Source organism: Mizuhopecten yessoensis, unplaced genomic scaffold (genome assembly GCF_002113885.1).
Source record: "Mizuhopecten yessoensis strain PY_sf001 unplaced genomic scaffold, ASM211388v2 scaffold7547, whole genome shotgun sequence".
NCBI classification, from domain to species: Eukaryota; Metazoa; Mollusca; class Bivalvia; order Pectinida; family Pectinidae; genus Mizuhopecten; species Mizuhopecten yessoensis.
Window position 1 is genome coordinate 1570765 of NW_018407102.1, and position 21877 is coordinate 1592641.

General features: G+C 34.3%; 2 protein-coding genes across 2 annotated transcripts in view; one reads left to right on the forward strand and one right to left on the reverse strand.

The window, feature by feature from the left end:
• Positions 1-1045: 1045 nt before the first annotated feature.
• Positions 1046-13338, forward strand: LOC110453925 (eukaryotic translation initiation factor 3 subunit L-like). The gene is made up of 19 exons (XM_021503170.1): positions 1046-1135; positions 1441-1483; positions 1897-2044; positions 2596-2675; positions 3140-3201; positions 3422-3491; positions 4151-4224; positions 4458-4538; positions 5000-5090; positions 5685-5839; positions 6442-6612; positions 7387-7520; positions 8540-8639; positions 9078-9151; positions 9495-9552; positions 10152-10190; positions 10879-10971; positions 11674-11754; positions 12913-13338. Exons 1-19 carry the CDS (start codon positions 1109-1111, stop codon positions 12940-12942), a joined length of 1611 nt encoding a protein of 536 aa, XP_021358845.1. The 5' UTR covers positions 1046-1108; the 3' UTR covers positions 12943-13338.
• A 3315-nt stretch (positions 13339-16653) lies between these two features.
• LOC110453909 (ATP-dependent RNA helicase DBP2-like) overlaps positions 16654-21877 on the reverse strand; it is a 28202-nt gene continuing 22978 nt past the window's right edge. Inside the window, exons 11-13 of the mRNA XM_021503138.1 lie at positions 21560-21619; positions 20445-20669; positions 16654-18711 (exon numbers count right to left, since the gene is read on the reverse strand). Coding sequence (XP_021358813.1) covers positions 18635-18711; positions 20445-20669; positions 21560-21619 — 362 coding nt within the window. The 3' untranslated portion in view covers positions 16654-18634. The remainder of the gene's footprint in view (positions 18712-20444; positions 20670-21559; positions 21620-21877) is intronic.

Here is a 21877-nt window from a genome sequence, read left to right on the forward strand (position 1 = left end):
TACTTTAAAATCGGAAAGCGTAAACTTAATATTTTGCATACTAAGCTCCGACACAAGTGCAACTCCCTTAATTATGACCTTTTTAGAGTTAACCTTGTTGAGAGTGCATCTTGTAATTGTGGTCATCCTTGTGAGAATGTCTTTCACTATTTTATGGAATGTCACCTTTTTACAAACGAAAGACGTATTTTGGTTAAAAAATTGATTAATTTGAATGTTGCGTTAAATTCAGAAATTCTTTTGATTGGCAATTCACAATTTTCCGTGGACCTTAACTCAAACATTTTTAGATCTGTGCAAAACTTTATTAAATCCAGCAAGAAATTGTGAGTTCAAATTGTAACAACAATTGTATATATTTATTGTCATTATTGTAATGTCATTCAAAATGTATATTGGGAGAAGGTGGTGATAAGTTGTTATTACTTGTGCCTAATCCCTTGTCTAATTTTGGCAATAAATATTTTTAAACTAAACCGAATTGTATTGTTTTTCAATTTCATACTGGTGAACGCGAATCGGTTACATACATCCCGGCATCCACATGGAAATAATGCCGTTCAATCTTTATATAGATTTAATTATTAATTAATCCTTTATTCTTTATTTTCAGTTATTAAATAGAGCCCCAAGTACAGTTTTCGAAATTGAAGTGTCTGTGTCAATGCAAAATATATTCCTATATTCCTATAACAGCCAAACGTTATCAAAATGTTTGCTTCAAACAGTTGTCTCATGAACAGTTGTTCAAACACATGCATGCTATTCGTGGCGAGAGGAGAGGCTTCAAATTAACGTTGTGATCAAATTGCGTTCATGGCTCTATGAAATCAATTCCTTCTGATAGTTGTCACTGAGGACCTGTAAATATAGAAAACGGAATGTTTTCGTGTTTGTTTGTAATATAACATGTGATGAAATTTCATATAAAGAAGTTAATTAGCTCGTCACTTTCAATATTATAATAACTAAAACAACATAAATTAAAAAAACAATGGGAACAACTGTGGTAAATGTGTGCAAAGAGGGGTAACTCTCAATGAACAGCACAGAACTCTTTTTTCTTTGGAGGTAAATCTTTCTTTGACTGTCGGCCTGCAAAAACGCCATGTGGAGCGAGGAGTTTAATCCAGAGGTAAATAACATCAGTTCATATTACATTCTATGTACGATGTTTAGTTAGTTAAGATATTTAGAGTTTGTTTGTATAATGTATGATGAGAAAAATTGAGGTATACTTCAATATCATTCTGTATTAGCATTACGTATGGACCCCATTCGTCTCGACGATACTATTTTTAGCACACCGGTCTGTCAAATAAAATGATAGACAATGCCTTTCAGTGATAATGAATTTCTAGTCATAAACAATGCCTTTCTGTGATAATAAATATCTAGTCATAAGCTGCTTCTATATTTACGATGTATTTCATTTTTCAGACATACTATCCGGCCTATCCTCCTGGTGAATATGAGCACACAGGTATGTTTGCCCCCAACCCCCCACCAAGTAATTCGATAGGGTACCGATGACTGTTAATTATACGTATTTTATACAATTAATAACAGAACGGCTGATTTGAGTTAACACCAACAGTAATTAAGTAATTACTGAAATGGGGAATAAAGTGAGAAAAACACACAAAAGTTCCATCAAACATTTAGGCAAAAAGGGTGTCATCATATATTTAGGGAGAATCCTTATTGATCGTCCAAAGTAGGTTATTTCATTTTTCTCAAAACATAAATAAAGGAAGTGTACTTATTCCACATGATGTTATTTCATGCTATGAAATTATATAATAAAAATACCAAGTGCTGACACCTTAAGCAGGTATATGAGAAAAATATTTATGTTATTCTCTGGGTATTGAATGTTTATTCCGTCTTAAACAGGAGATCCCAGGCAGGACCTAGAATATGAGCGACAGTACCAGGCACAAACCTACATCATCCCAGATGTCATCAAGAGCTTTTTTGAATATTTTCATAAAAGTGTCCATGAACAGAACATATTTGAAATACAAAATGCATATGAGAATGGGTAAGTAGATGTTGCAAGTGTTAAATGTTTAATTATGTTTGTTGTTTGATATGACTAAATTTAATTCTAAACTGAGATTAATGCCTGTAGTTATACATATTGTTGTTTGACATGACTAAATTTAATTCTAAACTGAGATTAATGCCTGTAGGTATACATCCGCGATACTCCAGGGGTTCCACTCACTTTCCTTCTCCGCACCCCTAGAATATGTCCTTACCTAGCAAAATTGAAGGGTGCATGTATATTAGTTTGATTCTTTGATGTACATCAAAAGAATCTTGTGGTCGCATAACATCGTAACACTGAATAGCTTTGAAGTCCGCAGACGCCCCGCTGTAATCTTCAAAGGACAGGTATCAGCCTAGCAATTGGTCAGGTTTTTTCACCTAAGACCAATGGAACAGCTAGCAGCGTGCCTACAATTTTGCTGTGACATATTCCAGGGGTGAAGAGAGCGAAAGTGAACGAACTCCTGGAGTATCAAGGATGGTATGTATATATCCAGCCCTGTCAATATTAAATTAAATCTTCTTTTTAATTGGCTTCAGGTTCAACAAGCTTACAGACAAGTTTTTTAAGACATCCCCATGGCCTGATGCAGAAGTGGTTGCACCAATAGTTGGAAATGGTAAACCAGTTTTAAGTCAGCATTTACCACCGTAGCATTTATTGTACCTCTGGCCTCTGTGGATCCTATTGGTGTATTCATGAAACAGTATATATGAAGAATATATTGTATACCAACTAGTAACTAAACCCAAAACACTTCTGGAGTACCACAGATTGCTTTTGTCATGAGAGTTGTATTTTATATTTCTAAGATATCTTGAATTATCAACATGGAGCTTAAATTTTACAAAATATATTTCCCGTACCTACAAACAGTCCCCACATAATTATTGCTTTCAAGGATGTAGTCAATGAGTTTTTATTGATAAATCTCTGTATAGTTATTAGATATGTATTTAATATGTACTAAGTATGGTAATGAAATGTACATTTAAATATAAAAATGTGCATTTGACGATGATTTTTTTTTTACTTTTCACTTTAAAAGCTACAAATATATACCTGGTGTGCACTTTTTTCCAGATACCATCTTCCTGATCTTGTACAAAGAACTCTACTATAGACACATATATGCCAGGGTTCAGGTAGGTGATCACAGGGTATTGTTTTGTACTATAGTTTTCAATAAATTCTGATGTAATTTCAGTAAATAATTTGTGTGTTTGTTAGCATTGTAATTTTAACATTAAAAAGCTATATATAACTCCTCTGAATGATATACAACAATACTATAGGAACATGTTTTGTTTGAACGAAATAACAGAGAAAGAAACAAAATTACGTTTCCACTGTTTCTTTTTCTAGAATGGACCATCCCTGGAACAAAGATTTGAATCCTATTACAACTACTGTAATTTATTTAACTACATCTTGAGTAAGTAAAATATACCAGGAATTGATCTATTTCAGGTCAATTTTTACATGCTAAGTTTGTAAATTTCCCTTTGTTTAAAAAATAACATGTTTCAAAGCCACATACTTGTATTTCCAAATATAGCATTGTTTGATTGCTACAATGTTGATGACTGTGATGTTTATTGTTACAATGTTGATGCCTGTGATGTTTATTGTTATAATGTTGATGCCTGTGATGTTTATTGTTACAATGTTGATGACTGTGATGTTTATTGTTACAATGTTGATGCCTGTGATGTTTATTGTTACAATGTTGATGACTGTGATGTTTATTGTTACAATGTTGATGCCTGTGATGTTTATTGTTACAATGTTGATGACTGTGATGTTTATTGTTACAATGTTGATGCCTGTGATGTTTATTGTTACAATGTTGATGACTGTGATGTTTATTGTTACAATGTTGATGCCTGTGATGTTTATTGTTACAATGTTGATGACTGTGATGTTTATTGTTACAATGTTGATGCCTGTGATGTTTATTGTTACAATGTTGATGACTTCATTGTGTGTTAACCCTTTTCAAGAATCCATGTTCCCTAATTCTGACAAAAAGACACCAAAAATGTGTCCTAATTTCCGTGAGGAGATATTAAATGAATTTGATTTTTACAATAGATGCGGAGGGCCCAGTTCCGCTGGAGTTGCCAAACCAGTGGCTTTGGGATATCATAGATGAGTTCATCTACCAGGTATGAAAATATTGCCAAAATATTGATCTTTCACATTAATAAAGAAATCAAGCGGGTTCTAAAAATGTGGGTAAGTTCTATAGAAAAAGCACAAGTCCAGGACTCAAATATCCTCCCAAAATTACTGTTCAGATAACCCTCGTTCAGCTTAGCAAAGAAAATCTGTGCCTAAAAAGCTGATGCATTTCTTTTGTATTAAATTGTGTTTAGAATATTTCTTGTTTTTTTTCCAGTTCCAATGTTTCAGCATCTACCGCTGTAAAGTCAGCAAAAAGTCGGAGGAAGAAATCGCCTATCTCCGAGCAAATCCCAAGGTATATGAGACTAACTTCAATAAAGGTTTAAAGATGAAATAATCTGTGATATAAGAAATAAAACATTTAGCTGTGTGCATTTGCATTGAGGTTGATAACTCCCAACTTACTTAATACATAAAACCTGATATTTCGACTAATTGAATGTGAGAACTGAAGAAGTATCAGCTGAAGATTATTGTAATGAATTTTCATGCATCACTATGCGATGGAGATTACAATGGTTTTGTCTTAGATGGACATGTAAGGACTTAAACTTAAACTTGATGAGCGAAATGGGGTATAAAAATAATGATGGGGAAAAAAGTCTGAATACATTGTTTAAAATATATGAAAATCAAATATGATGAAGTTGGTGTCATTTGTATTATTCATACCCTGAAAAAGTGAAATAGAAATTATACGTATGTCTCGGGTGTCGTATTAATGTATCATTTAATGATAATATTGTTGTTGTTTAGATCTGGAATGTACACAGTGTGCTGAATGTTCTGCACTCTTTGGTTGAGAAGTCGAGCATCAACCGACAGCTGGAGGTCTACACCAGTGGAGGTGGGTAATCTTCCTACACCAGTAATATAGGACTGGAGCACTAAAAATAGGACTGTTGTCTATGGAAGGTCAACTCACATTTCTTCACCTTACAAAGATGCTCTGAATAGATTGACACTGCAGGAGGATTTATCTGTGTCTTGTATATCAATATTCACTGTAATAGTACCAAGTACAGTTAGTATTACAAAATCCATACTTTCTGCTTGGATTAGGAAGTCAGTATCACACAGTTTTTCTGTTTTTGTTGGTTTATCATTTATATGCTATGTCTGTATTAAATTCCTCAAATTTAATTGGGATTATTCAAAGTTAGATTTGCCAAATGGCCTATGATTCCTATCTTAACTAATCTTTTTAGTAAAAAAAAAATCTTTCTATCTTTTTGTTTATATTCTTTATTAGTGCTTTTTATAAAATGCCCCTTATCTGTTATTGTTGTTTAAAAGGCTGAGGGTTTCAAATTTCAATAGAGTATGTGAACTGAATTCACGGAGTTTGGCTGTGATACTTCAACCCCTTCACCATGAATGTGGGTGAAGATATACAGTAACTTAGTGTAGTGTTTGACGTACTGCTGTCCTTTATCTGTAGGTGACCCTGATAGTGTGGCAGGGGAGTTTGGACAACACTCCCTGTATAAAATGCTGGGCTACTTCAGTCTCATCGGTCTGCTGAGGCTGCATTCTCTTCTGGGCGACTACTACCAGGCTCTCAAGTGTCTCGAGTGCATCGACTTCAACAAGAAGGTAACCAGCACAGACTTAGAATTTATACTCAATGTTTAATGCTGTTTCCATACAAATGAGGGACTTCAGCACTTTGTTAGCGACTACAATCGTTACAAAACGATATCAATTTGAATAAAAATTGTTTGTAGACACTTATCAAGACATTATTTCCATATTGAAATCAGAATTAAATACCCCCTAATTATTCATGATTAAATCAGATGTATTTTTGTTTGTTTGTTGGATTTTGTCATCTATTTATACAACATATACACAGATTTTATTCTGACTTTAGAACTAAAACATTCCTCTGCTGCCAGCTCAGTAAGGTTCGAACAAATTCTGACAAGAGCATGGCCATTCAAATAATTATCTAAGTGATTATTTGAATAACATTTATCATTAATACATGTAGTTGAGACGAAAAGTAAATGCATATATTCCCAATAAGAGTAATTACATGCATTCACAACATTAATTTGACAATTAATTATCAGAAAGTATATAAAATGATATTAATATAAATGGAAAAGTTAAAAATTCCAAATAAGGGAATGCACCTAAAAAAAGTCATCCTTATACATTGTTTAGCAGCTCAATGTTATTGTTACTTTTTCCAGAACATGTATTCGCGAGTCCCAGCCTGTCAGATCACTACTTTCTACTATGTTGGCTTTGCTTACCTGATGATGAGGCGCTACCAGGATGCCATTCGTACTTTCTCCAACATCCTACTGTACATACAGAGGACAAAGCAGATGTTCCAGACCAGGGCTCAGCTCTACGATCAGGTAGGGCACACAATAATGCTCATATAAACTCATTTATCCCTAAACACACATTTGAACTCTTCCAAATCAAAGGTTGGAATAGTCCATTATGAAATTTTAGGGGTGAATGAGTTAAAGGCTTGGCAAACACCTATACAAATAGGGTGACACACCTGTACTACAGACCTGACGAACGTTCTCATGCTAAAACATAAAATTGGTGCTCAAACAAACCTTCTTATAACTTCTTGAAATTGAGCAACATGGTTAAAAAGGTGTTGGTCAAAATTATATTTGTGTCTGTCAAAAGCTCAATATTCTACTTCATGTCTGTCCAAAGTTCCTTCAAATCATTGAAAATGTAAAATTTGAATAATTGATAACCCATATTCATGAAACGGTTCTCATGCTCCAGCATGGATTCTGTGCTCAAACCAACTTTCTTGTACCTGGTTTAAATCGTGTGACATTAAGAACAATAGTAGGCTTTATATCTTTCCAAACTTCTTCCAAATCACTAACAAAATGTACTTTAATTTACTACTTTATCTCTGGAGCAAGAAATTGGGCTTGAGAACAGAGCCTTAAGCTTTAGCATAAGAACAGTTTTGTAAATTTGGGCCAAGAACAAGAAATTGGACTTTATTACAAATTCTAAGTTTAGAATGGTAAAATGAATAAAGGCACTGGTAAACTGGTAAAATATTTGTGTTGTTCTATACTATTTTTATGGCAAATGATAAATACATAGTTCAGATCTGAGCCATTGATGACATTGATGTAATTTTTTTACAGATCTCTAAGATGAATGACAAGATGTACACTCTGTTGTCTATCAGCCTCGTCCTCCACCCTATGCGGATTGATGAAAGTGTCCACTCACAGCTCCGGGAAAAGTTTGCAGACAAAATGCTGCGCATGCAAAAAGGGTAAAATATTTACAGCTAATATAGAGCTCATGCTGCATCACTGTGAGATGCAGCGTTCCACACTGGGTAGCCTAAGGTAGAATATGAGAGATATTTAGACCTAATCATTATTACTATTCTGACATGACAAATTTAAAAGTTAACAATTAATCTGAAATTTAATTATTTTCTTAATTCATGAGAGATGTAAGATTTTGTATCTCTCTGAAAGGTGTGTATGTTACATATCTCTCTGAAATAATGTGTATGTTAATTGAGGTGTTTTTTGCAGTAAAAATCTGTAAATTAATACTAAACTTACTGTTGAAATGGTAATTCAAACATATTTTTTGTTACAAAAGTCACTGTTACATGTATAAGGTCTGTTGAGAAGATATACTTCCTTGATTTACCTGTTTAACCTTTTGACCTCTAGCTACATTTCAAACCTATTGGATAGAAAATGACGGTGTGTGAAATGGTTTTTAAGATTTTTATCAAATATAGATTGTGTGATTTTTGTTACACGCAACAGCAACTGGCACTCCAGTAAACATTCATTATTGCTTATATTTAAATCAGATTTTCAAAACTGAGTAAATATTCATCACTATTTATGCCTTTTGTTAAAATTACAGATTTTTTTTTGGGCTACTAGTATAAGATCAAAATTTGTTCAAATTTAGAAGCTATTATCAATGTGTCTTAATTTAAGGGCAATTTATACATAACAATCTTTTACTTTAAACATACAAATGTTAGAGGTAGTATTATTTAAACGCTTTTCACACTTTTTAAAAAATGTTACACTTAATTGTGACGGTGCCATTGAAGTTTGTGTATATCGTTTTCTATTTTCTATTTTGTTGGTTAGCCAACTCATCAATGCGCCAATCTGTAGGCTGGATTAGTTCATCATGAAATGTCAGGGGTGAATGAGTTTAAATTTGATAATGTTCTAAAATTAGAGTTTGCTAAAATACATTCACTTTTAGTAATTGACTGGAACAACCCATGTTTTTGTTTTGTTATTTTCACAGAGATCAGGAAGAGTTCCAACAGAACTTCTCCTTTGCCTGTCCCAAGTTCCTGTCCCCGGTACCACCCAACTACGATACAATCGCAGGCATCAACCACAAGGTATATACTGGTGTATCAAAAGTTGCTTCTGATGACGACACATCAAATGTGTTGAATCTAGTTAACGTTATTGTGAGTAAAGCCGGTAAGCCAAGCATGATGTTGTCATGGTCTTTTTTACCTATTGATTACTATACTACCACAGCTGGACTCGTGCATTCCTTGTGGATTTCGTCTGCTGGTAACACAGAACTTCGATAACTCTTTGAAATGTTCAGTATAGTTGAACTCTTAGGTGCCTTTAATCTTGAAAATGTTCTGATTCACATAACTATGGAAAGGATGAAATTTACGTTCCAATTTCATCCTTGTGTGTTTAACAATACATTGTACTGAACTTTGTATCATTGTGGTCCAGACAAGTATATTTTAAACTTCATTATGTTCCTTTAATTGGAGAACAGGCAGTTAAAACTGTACCATTTGTAATAACTGTAGGAGCCGTTCTCGCTTCAACTGAAAGTGTTCCTGGAGGAAGTGAGACAGCAGATTGTATTGCCCACCATAAGGAGGTGAGCCCAGATAGTATCCAAAATATGCCCATTACTTGAAAACAGAAGCTCTGTTTAAGTGTTACGTCCATTGAAATCTGTTAAAAGTAGATTATGAAGTACGTATAAAAGGTGGTCAAGCATGAAAGGCCACGACAGTGATGTAGGTCATCTTAGAAATGACAGGATTTAAAAGACAGTATGAATTTAAAAAAAAATCCTTACCACTTCAATTAAAATAGTTAACAAATTAAAAAAATTTGTATTCTTAAAAGCTGATTTCTAGTTCGAAATGTTAACAAATTTATTGATTTGCACGAAAAGTGGTTCTGTGTAAATCAATGTTATATTGTTATTTTTTCAGCTACCTGAAGCTGTACACCACACTACCATTGTCTAAACTAGCGATTTTCATGGACATGGTAAGTAAGACAAACACATCTTTTGTTCACAATGACAAACTATATCTCTATCAACATCTGCTATCCACCTTCTGATGTAATTGTATATAGATGATTTAGAAATTCACAATTGTATTTAAGTCTGGATTTAAACGTAATATATACCCCTGACATTATGGAGAGTGTGTTTTGAAATTTCTTAGAAAAATCCATCATGAAGAGATTCTATAGCTGTGATTTTAATGTATGACCTTGATCTTCAAATTGTCTCCCGAGATTGATACCCAAATTCATTGTGTCATGTTTTATGAAATTTGGTTGAAAACTTTAGCCAATATGTGTGAACAATCCAGTTTCCAATCATCATGTAAACATTCTAGGTTGAAGTCCTGAATATTTATGTGTTAAAAAAAATGTAGTTGAACAATAGCTTTGGACAAGCCATATGTTTATAGATGGTTGATAGTAAGAAGCCTATATAAATTATGTGAATTCTGAAATTATAGTGTTTTTTTTAATGCATGTCTGTTTCAGATGACTGAAACAGAAACATATTTGTATATAATACTTTGTTACGCTGTATAGCAATTTCTTATGAGCTGTATATTTCTATTTTACAGTCAGAAGATGAGCTGCGAACTCACTTGATGTGCTTCAAGGTACTATTTGTAATATGAAATTAAAGAGGAGTCTAGGAAACATTTTGTATATGGCCTATTACAATTGAGGAAGTTAAAGGATCAGATCAACTGAAATAGTTCTGTAGAACAATTGAAAGCTTTAACAATATAACATTAATAGCTTAGTAATACAAGTCAATTCATATTTATATCAATGTCTCCAGGTTTTCGAGGTTATCAACAGTGATGGCTTTAATAATGTCTAAATTGAACTACAGTACCTAATTGGTAGCACTGACCAACATTTTCAGTATTAGTATTGGAAAGATATCCTCATGTGAAAATTGGTATCTGTAAAGACAATCTCAAAAAATCAGGTGGTCTCTTTATAGACAGGTTATTAATTGTATAGAAAACTCACTAGGAGTAACGGCTGTTAAGAGATTTAAACCAATGGAAGGAGTGGCGGGCATGCTTTACTAGATCCCAACTCCCATCGAACATTAGAACTGATTTAATATAAGGAGTGGTAGGTAGATTTGGATTTAACTATGCTTACACCACTCATAATATTTTTAACTTGAGGCAAATACACAAAGGCATCAATAAGAATATCCAGCCTACTACTTACTATCGATATCGGACAGAATTATTATGGAATTTAATTTAAGGAAAAGAAAGTTCTTTTGATTATGGTTTTGTGTAAATGAGTTTATTTCACTTTTAGCACAAGATGAAAAACTTGGTGTGGACAAAGGGAACAAGTGGCTTGGATGGCGAGTTCCAGTCAGCCTCAGAGGTGGACTTTTACATCGACAAGGTACTATTCCTATAGTGATTGGGTGCTCTTTTTAACTCTGTTTTACCGGTATTATGGATATCCTGTAAGCTGTTATGTAGAAACCTTCCATTTTTACTCTTAGCTTTGTTTAAGAAGACACAGTTTTAGACACAAAGTAGATCCTTGTAAATGTGAATTAAATATAAAATATACAAGAATCTTATAATATGAGCACAGTATTTGATTCAATAGGCATTCTGGGTACTTTTGGAGAACATTTTCTTAAAAAATACAGCCATACAAAATCCATTTTAATACAGCCATACAAAATCCATTTTCCAAGTAAGTTCATCACTAATTGTGACAGGATTAGATGCCAAAGCCATACAAAACCCATGTTTATAGTATGTTCGGAAATAATTGTAACGAGATTGGACGCCCAGTAAAAAAAAAAAGGATATGGGGTACTTGTATGTGACAAAGTGTTTAGGTGGACTTGATATATGGTGCCTGATCGATAGGCCCAATTAGGTTTAATATTTTGAAGATGCACGGAAGACGGTTATAGTGTTAGAGGAAGACAGAGTTCCCAGAGAAAAAACCATGGGTAACCTTTTTCAAAAACATCAGTGGCCATTATCTCTTATACTTAAAGAACATAAACCACACAGTATTTTCCCCCTTTGCTTTGTGCTTCTGGCACATAGTAGTATTCCTTACATCTGTGTTTTGTGCTTCTAGGACATGATTCACATCGCTGACACTAAAGTCGCTCGTCGTTATGGAGATTTCTTCATCAGACAGATCCACAAGTTTGAGGAGGTCAGTATATAATGTCACTGACACACTGCTGTCTTCTACCATAACTATTGTAACAATTATTTATACTGAGTTGACTTAATAATAACTTGAAAATAAATTTGAACATATCTTAAGTGACTCTAGATTTATTATCCATTAATCTTTAACACTGTATCAACTACTTGCATTAATCAAACTCTTTGATTTTGCTCTGAGTCATTTTAATGCTTTTTTAAAAGAAATTTCTGTGCAGTGTTTTTGAGATCGCTCGGTGTGTGTTGATATTTGAAGGTTCAATGGTAGTATTGATTTTGATAATTCAGTAAAAATATTCAAAGGTTATGTTCACTGTTAGGATTATGTAGAGATGTTCACTGCTATATTGATTTGATGATCTATAAAAATGTTCACTTCTGTATTGATTTAAAGATTCTGTAGAGATGTTCACCGATATGTTGATTTTGATGATGAAATTGCAATGTTTGCTGGTATGTTGATTTTGCATAGAACATTTCTATTTGAACATAAAAATCAACACAGCAGGTGACGTTTCTGTTGAATCACCAAAATCGTTAATGAGAACAACAATTTATTGTATGTCAGAAAGTGTACTTGCTGTTCTTGTTGGTTCTAATCACTCAAGTCTCCAAAAAGTTGTGACAGCACAACTTTAACATTTCTTGTATGGAATGTATTTTTGTAGATTGTTAGTTATTTTGACACTCTTGAAACTTGAACAAAACCAAATGTACTTTCAAAATATGAACAGCTGTTTGTGGCATTCCTGTGCGTACGGATATCACGGCTATCCAAGGTAAGAATGGGGTGTAATAAATTTCTATCTTAACCCCATTTCACTTGCTTGATATCATGATTGGACAACAATGACACAATATCATGAAATCAAGAACATTTTGATGCCATGGTGCTGAAATTTTGACATCTTTTTGTTGTTTTTGGGCTAATTCTGTTGATTGGAATGAGAGAAAATATTCTTTCATACTTGGGGTAGAGGATAGGAAAATTCAACCATCTGGATTTTTAAATTTTAAATTAAAAAACCCCACCTTGGGTGGAATTGTCCTATCCTAGACACTGTATGGTAGAGTCTACCCAAGTTACCTAGGGATAAAAGGGTTCGATAGTCCTAATATAATTGGACATGCCTTCAATTTCCAGATTACGAAGAACTTGAAGCTGGTGAAATAGGCTGAGGATAAAGAACCTATTCCTGATGGACAACCCATTTAAGTGCTGAAGTGGACTTACTCTTGTGGTGATAATTATTAGAACCTTTTTACACTTGGATGAAGACAACACCCATGAATATCTCCAGATTACATAGAACTTGCAGCTGGTGAAATATAATATGGACCGAGTATAAACAACTCATTTCTGATGGACAACGTTAACCATTTAAGTGATTAAGTAAAACTATTTATTAAAAAAACAATCATCATAACTTTTTTGCTCTGGATTGTGTTTCCTTATTGATGAAGAGAATGTTTCGACAAATCATCTTACTTTTCTATACCTGGATAAAGGCTATAATCATGTATAAACACTTGTAAAATGACAGAATCTATAAAGTACAGTACATCTCCATACCATGTTTTGTCTTCTTTGATTTTTAGCTCACCAGTTCTGAAGGGCTATGTGAGATTATGCCATGGTACCGTGTCTCCCATGAACTCTTTGTACTAAACGACTTCTTCCAAATTATCTAGAGGCCATAGGTAATGATGTTTTGCCATTAGCATGCTGAAATGAAGAGCCATCAAATTTGTCCAAATAAATGAGCTTACTCATATTCAAAGTCACAGGGTTCAAATTTGATGAAGGGCTATCAAGATTATTCAATGAATGACCTTCGGCCACTTTCTAAATTTAATATCCAGGACGTAGATTAATGGTCCGATTCCCTGAACGGATACATTTTTAATTTACCTGTAGGACAACTTGTTTTGATAGGGTTATAGTCTTTTTCCGAAAAAGTGTCTAGAGTTTCAACAAGTGAATCTACCTGTAAAATATTTCATATATGATTTTTTGACTTTTTAATTTTCTTAATTATTATATTTTTGATAATATTAATAAGCTGATCCATGTAGTATTTGATACAATATTAATTGAACTGATATTCCAATAACAGATAAATTAATGATAAAGCACAATTGTTGTAGTTATCCAGATGTCGACCATCGTTTTAGCACTCTTTGCCAGCAAGCCACATGTTATGTATCATGACCAGGTCTCTTTGCAATTGTTATCCCCCTCTTTCACCGAAACGGGCTATATTAATTTGGGTCTGTCTGTCTGTCTGCCACGCTTCGTTTCCGAGCAATAACTTCAGTGGACCCCATTTGGCAGAGTTATGGCCCCTTGAATAATGAAAAACGTCATTATTGCCGCGGTTAGTTTCCGTACAATAACTTCAACAAATGTTAACCGATTTTCTTCAAACTTGGTCACAGGGTTAAATACCTAAAGGGCTCAGCCAAGTTTGATGACCACTTTCAGCAAATCCCATTTAGCGGAGTTATGGCTCCTTGAATAACGAAAAATGTCATTATCTGCAGCGCTTCATTTCCGTGCTAAACTACATCAAATGTTAACCGATTTTCTTTAAACTTGGTCACAGGGTTAAATACCTAAAGGGCTTGGCCAAGTTCGTTAAAAACATCATTATCTGCTGCGTTTCCTTTCCGTGCAATAACTACAACAAATGTTAACCGATTTTCTTCTCACTTGGTACCAGGGTTAAATGCCTGGAGGGCTTGGCCAAGTTTGATGACCTTTCAGCGGACCCCATTTGGCATAGTAATGGCCCCTTAAATAAAGAAAAACGTCATTATCTGCCGCGCTTCTTTTCTGTGCAATTACTTCAACAAATGTTAACCGATTTTCTTCTAACTTGGTACCAGGGTTAAATACCTAAAGGGCTCGGCCAAGTTTGATGACCACTTTCAGTGGACCCCATTTGGTGGAGTAATGGCCCCTTGAATAACGAAAAACATCATTATCTGCCGCACTTCTTATCCGTGCAATTACTTCAACAAATGTTAACTGATTTTCTTCAAACTTGGTCACAGGGTTAAATGCCTGAAGGGCTTGGCCAAGTTTGACAACCACTTTAATCGGACTCCATTTGGCAGAGTCGTTATCTGCAGTTTCTGCTTAATAACTCTAGCAAATATTAGATAAGGGTGTTTTTTCTTCGAGTTTCAAGCTATACATTAGGTCTTAATAACACGATACTCCCATGTTTAAACCTAACCTCAGTAATGTTTACCTACAATATGTTCTGAAAGCGGGGGATATAAATTCCACGAATTTGCTTGTTCTTTCTTGTGATCCAGGACATTGTGGACATTCTTCTTTTCAAATTCTGTTGAACTCAATGCCAGCAAGTTACTGGTAACTTATCAAGACTCTAATGTTTTTGGTTCTTCAGAAGACAATGTTTTAGAGTTTTAACAGATGTGGCCCATGTGTCTTGCTTGAATAAAAGTTTAGGGTATTTTCTTTTCCCCACCTTTATAGCACTCCATATCAGCAAGGTCCTGGCAACACACCAAGGCCTTTTGGATCTTTTAAAGAATTCGCTGTTTGTTATGCCCCAGCCATAAAATTGGGGGGCATATAGTTTTGCCCATGTCTGTTCCGTCCCGTTGCAATTCAATGTTAAAACTCTAGCGACTTCATTCATCGACAGATTTTAATCAAACTTTATACAAATGTCAAGAATGAGAATAGTTCAGACATCTCAATGTATTAGGATTCCAAGTCAAGATCACCATTGCTCATGAACTTATACAGTGTCGTCACCTAGTTAACAGATTTTCAGAAGTTTATACAGATTTCAAGTATGAGAATACCAACTTTTCTGATGGATTTTGATCAAAGTTTATACAAAGGTCAGTTCACATGGCGGTGGGAACATTTTTTGTCTCCAGACATTTTCTAGTTCTAACAGATTTGACCCTTATGATCTTGAATAGGTCAAGGCTGTATCTCTTTAAGAAATTGTAATATTCCATGCTAACAAGCAACATGCTATCATGATTCTACGCCTCTTTTTCTTCATCAGAAGCTGGTATTTTAACTGGTTTGACCCATGTTACCTAGAATATATAGGTCAAGGTGATTTACTTCATCCAACTTTTTTAGTATTCCATGCCAGCAAAATACTAACCATATAACTTGAGTCAAGGGGTTTTGGTTCTTCAGAAGCTGTTAGGGTATTTTGATATACATGTACATGATGTATTTGACATTTGGGACCTTGAATATATGTCGAGACAATTCATTCAATAAAACCTTGTAGCACTAATTGCCAGCAAGCTACAATTAAGATTTCATGATTATAGCCAGGTTTCTTCAAAAGACATTTTAATGTTTTAACAGATTTGAATCCTGTGACCTACAATATAAAGGTAAAGGTAGTTTCTGTTCAACAAATTTGTAATACTTCATGCCAGTAAACTACAGGTTATGTATCCTCTCTGAAAATGCTGTTTGCGTGTTTTAACAGATTTGATGCCCAAGACCTTTAAAACTGTGTAGCACTCCTATTAAGTTCTGCACAATGCATTGCATAGAGCCCCCTACTGGCCTTGTATAAACAGGTTTGTTTTTCTTCACAAATTTTGTAGAACAATTACTAAGGGTGCTACATATATATTTTTGTACCATTTTGGGCTCTACAAATGAAAGGGGCCAGTCATTCTTTGCAAATCTGAATCCTCTTCATCATCTAGGGATATTTCCATCCAAGTTTGGTTGTACTTAAGGGCCTTGTGGATCTTTATAAGAAGAGGTCCAAAGAAAAGTCCATGGACGGACGATAGACATCAACGGATCACAATATAGCTCACTTGGCCCTTCAAGCCAGGTGAACTAACAAAACCCAACAAGTCATTCAATGAATTATCACTCTTTATTATATTGTCAATTCAAATCATTACAAGTTGTACAATGGCAGATACCAAGCCAGCTGAATAGAAACAGCTCCAATTTATAGATGATTCAAGTCTATTATATTGCCAGGATCTACAACCAGCCATCACATGAAATATTTACATAATATTAAAAATGTTGTTCCGAACATCACATAAAAATCGACAACAAAAAAATGATGAAAAATGTTATGCAAATGTATTAATGTTAGTGTACCCAAATGTCCACTCTTCATGATCATCAGTTTAAGTTGAAGGTAGAACTATGGTCTAACTCTTACTAGTCTTAAATAATGTTACAGAAATCGCCAGTGATGATTTGTTCTTATATTATACGGTACAAGACTAATATTTCATTATCAGTCCTATATGATGACTAAGGAATGACCTTTCAAAATAATGTACTATTATTCCCAAACTTTAGGGAGTACCTTCATCCACCGACTAGAGATATATTGGGGGTTTACTACCGTAACTCAAAATTGTCAAATGTTTGATTTAAGAGAAAAAATATCTTATACAGTGAAAAAGTGTTTGAGATGACCACCAATTTATCTGTAATCAAAGTTTGAGATGACCCCCAATTTATCTGTAATCCAAGCCTAAGTACCTAGCTAATCAACCTACCTGAAATTGGGAATGTCTATTAGATCAAGTTGATTATACAAAAATGACCATTCATTATTTACCGTAATTTATTGTACATGTACAATAACTTAATGAGCCATTTACATAAAATACATAAAGGCTTTTAGTGCAAAAGGAAAATAAATATAGCATTGAAACTTATCAATACATATTGCTGAATAGTAGACATAAAACTCAAAGGTTAAATGTAATGTGTGGATATATGCCTGGCCCTGCTCCTATAAAAATAATCAAGACCTACAAACACTAAATAAAAGGCCCAGTCAATGTCTAGTAGGAGACTTCTGAAGTCCTATATCCAAACTGTCTACATTTGGTCAAAATGAAACGTAATGAAAATGAAAAACACTTTTTATACTTGGAATAATAACCACATTTAATATTAATAGGAACAGTAAAAAGTCCTAAATTCTGTCACAAGAACAAACATTATTATACATTTTTCAATAATGCAATACAATAAACTGTGATAATGGGATTGTATTACTGTAACTTTGCTACACATTCTAATTACTGTGAATGTGGAAATTTTCACAATGGCAATGGTTCTGAACTTTAATGCTATATATTTCATATATCTGTAAATCTATATTAATCATTTACTCAAACCAAAAAATCCAGCATTTCCACATTGCTATAATTTCCCCTTCACAATAACCATGAAGATTGAATGATATTGAAATTTAAGTACAAAAAATGTCTCTGGACTCGTGGGATATTGTTTCATATGAAACTTCCGCTGTGTATTTTTCTCAGATATTGTGGAATACAATCTTTTTTTTTTTAGAACAAACTGAGGCATCATGAGCAACATCTGCATTACAAGAAAATTGTGCTCAAGTTTAGTGTTCTTTTAACACATTAAAAGTTCTCTTGCATATGATTATCATCCCAAAAAAGAAGTTATACACCATATGAGAGAAATCTTAAAAGAATGATATCGAGTCACATTGCTTTAAAATCTATTCAGTCATTTCTTGGAATCAAAAATGAGATCACAGAATTGCCCCAAGATATTGTCAACATGCAATGTCCCTGTAGTATGACTGTTATCTGAACAACTTGGCAGCTCTACCTACAGAATCAGTAACACAGCAATGGAAACTACTTTTCACAAAAAGAACATTTGCTATATACAAAAGTTACATCATGTCAACTGTAAGTCAAAGGCTGTGATCATCCTTTCAAAAAGATCTAATTAGCTCTTGTGATAACAAGACTGTTATGACCAGCATCATAGTGCAAGTTCCGTTCTTCTTCTCCTTCCGTGGTGAAGTGACAGCGGCCATACCAGTCTATTCCCTCCACTTTGGGTCAATGAACTTTGGAGTTGATCCAAATTGCCTTGACTGGCCAAACCTATTTCCACTGTCTGAAAAAACCAACAAGAACAACATAACAAGAGATGTTGGAGAGTAGCACAGCTTGGCTATTGGTGATATATGTTATTATAAGATAGAAACACATGAACAGTAAAATGTCATTATAATGATACATGTATAATGATATCATTTGCCACCTCACTTACTGACAACGAATTTACAGATCCCTAACTCCTTTCTTAAGAATTCCTTTATATGTTTCGCTCAATTTATTACCAAACCCCTTTATAATGCAAACATTTCTTTGAACAAATTGTGGCAATAACATGAGGTTTTGCTGTTCCTTAACATGTTGCACATTGCAAAGAAGAGATGACCAGACAATGTGAAATAATTAACACCATATACATGTATATTGATGGTCGTGATCCAACACTGCACATCAACACTTGCCCAAAAACTTTAAACCAAGTCAAACTAAGCTGTGTTTGACCCCTAAAATATGGTTCAGATCATTGCTAACATTCCAGAACAAACTTCAAACAGAGTCCCACCCCTATGTCCCTAGGGGGGTCATACCCACCAATTATACAAAATTGAGCCCCCTTGGCCCAAGGATGCTCAAAACTAAATAAGGATAAAATCCCTTAATCCCGATGGTCGAAGAAGGATTTTAAAGAATTTGCTATAGTTCCCCTTTTGGGCCCCGCCCCTCTGCCCCAAGGAGGGCCAGACCCACCATTTATACAAATTTTGTTCCTCTTCCCCAAAGGATGCTTCTGACCAAATATGGAACAAATCCTTTCATTCCTACAGAAGAAGAAGGATTTTAAAGAAGAATTTGCTATATTTCCCCTATTGGGCCCTGTCCCTCAGGCCCCTGGGGGGTCAGACCCACCATTTATACAAAATTGGTTCCTCTTCCCCCAAGGACGACGGATGAGCCCAAAAACCTGAGTGAAGAGGGATGCTGATGCCGGGGTGACTAAGTTAGCCCTCCTAATCTTCGAATAAGCGAGCTAAAAATAGCTTATCAATCTTGCAGAAGAAAATTAACACTATCCAATGTCCAAATACCTATTGTCACTAGGATAACTCTTTAAGAGCTGGCTTCAGAAATATGCATACCATACCATTTTGTAGATATGACAGTAAATATACTGACCATGATATTTATATCTGATTTCTGGCAATCTTATGATGAAGCAATTAATGGATAGAAAAACCAAATAATAAAATTTGAGGATGACCAGCAATTCATTTTCTGAGAAAGAGCAACAACAAACTTCTATTGACACCTATTGATGACGGATTGAATTGGGGGACCCCAGAAAATGAAATTTACAAATTTTATTAAGCATTTAAGGTTCTTTCCATCAATGAAAATGAATTCAGAAAATCTGGGTCTTGGGAAGAGACTATTGAAACATTATCCAATATGACACATTTGGCACCACCCTTCAGGCAAGTCAGGGTTTTGATTTTCATGCCATTAAAAACTGCCATCACTTGATGATAACTCCAACCAAGTTTACATTCTTGGGGTGTGTGTGTGTGTGTGTGTGTTCAGATCCATATAATTCACAATTTTGGTTTGCCTTTGACTATGAAACCTTCCTGTAAAACTTTACTGAAAACAGTTCAGTGGTTTTGAAGAAGAAGTCTTTTCTCTGTTTATAATTAATCAGACATTTCAAGCTATACAGTTTCACCTCTATGTATTATGTTGGTCCTTATTCATTCTTGTTTTGGGGTTACCTTAGAGTATCACATTTCCACTTACATGATGTAGACATGCCTAATATATCCAATATTTGGTCTGGAACAGGTTTGTTTTGTCTTTTATACATTTTTTGCAGGTCTTGCAGAACACTATAATCTTTATCTGTTATGAAGGAGAAGGATTTGCCTTTTCTGCCACCTCTGGCAGTCCTTCCTACTCGGTGAACATAGCTTTCCCCACTACTTGACATGTCATAGTTAATGACATTCGAAATGTCTACAACATCTGCAACAAAAAATTATATATGATTACAATAATTATATACTAATACAGAACGTAACAAAAAGTCAACAATTATCATGATAACAATATACAGACATGTACGCTGTTCCACTTTTAGTGCATCATTTGCATAGCAAACGAGGATCTTACAGAATCTACCGACTGTTGTCAGGTTCCCATACAATCAACAAATACATTCACGCCTGGATTCTTCACAAAATGAGCAAAGAGAAAAGTTCGAATAAACTTCCAAAAATAACTCCCTCGTGGAGGGCAAGGTCGGATTTACAGTGTTAACTGTATTTGTCCATGCGCGAAATTTGTTCCGGGGGAAAATCGAAACAATTTAAAATCTAACTTTCAGCTCAGAGTTCTATTGATAAACTTAAATCACCCTATATACATATCATATGCAATTGTATTGATACTGAACTGTGGAATAAAATAAGCGTTTGTTAAAATTTCAAAGTACTACTTTGTTTGCCAATCAGCATGCGACAATACGCTGTTCAAACTATTGAACGAAATTGTGTGGACTGTCGATAAGGCTGGCATTTGTAATTTTAAATATAAATTATAAGTTAAAAAAGAACATAAGAGGCAGAGAAAACGTAAATATAAGCATTGAACTGTTTTTGTATGGTATTAATGATCTATTTGAATGACACAGCTTTGCAAGCAAACAACATAAACACTAGTGCATTATGAATGGTTTGCTTGCAAAGCTGTGTCATTCAAATAGATCATAAATACCATACAAAAACAGTTCAATGCTTAAACAGCACCAATACAGTCAACAAGCAACATGATTATTATGGATTAACAATGCTTTTAAATGTCATATTGGCAATATAAAATCACAATTTGTATCATATTGGTCATGAACCTCTCACCTAGGCCTCTAGATGCAATGTCCGTGGCAATCAGCAATATTTTCTTCTTTTTCCTGAACACTGTACACAAAACCCAATATACAATCATTAGTCATTATAATTATATCTTATAATCAAAACCTGTCAAAATATAATAAAATACTTTTTGTATTGGTGATATAATGTGTTAAGTCATATTGATATATCTCATACATACTGGTTTTCAATAATTTAAGAATGTAGGGAAATTTGTGTTTCCAATAAAGGAGATTGGGTTTGCAGAAGCGATATTTTTATGGCTTTGTAGCATAACATCCTTTCACTAATAACTAGAAACCT

Bases quoted from the DNA above. Each gene is read 5' to 3' on its own strand.
- LOC110453925 (XM_021503170.1), top strand. From the start codon at position 1,109: ATGTGGAGCGAGGAGTTTAATCCAGAG. The intron at 10,191-10,878 runs GTACTATTTGTA...TTTCACTTTTAG, and splicing joins CTCACTTGATGTGCTTCAAG to CACAAGATGAAAAACTTGGT. The intron at 11,755-12,912 runs GTCAGTATATAA...TTCAATTTCCAG, and splicing joins AGATCCACAAGTTTGAGGAG to ATTACGAAGAACTTGAAGCT.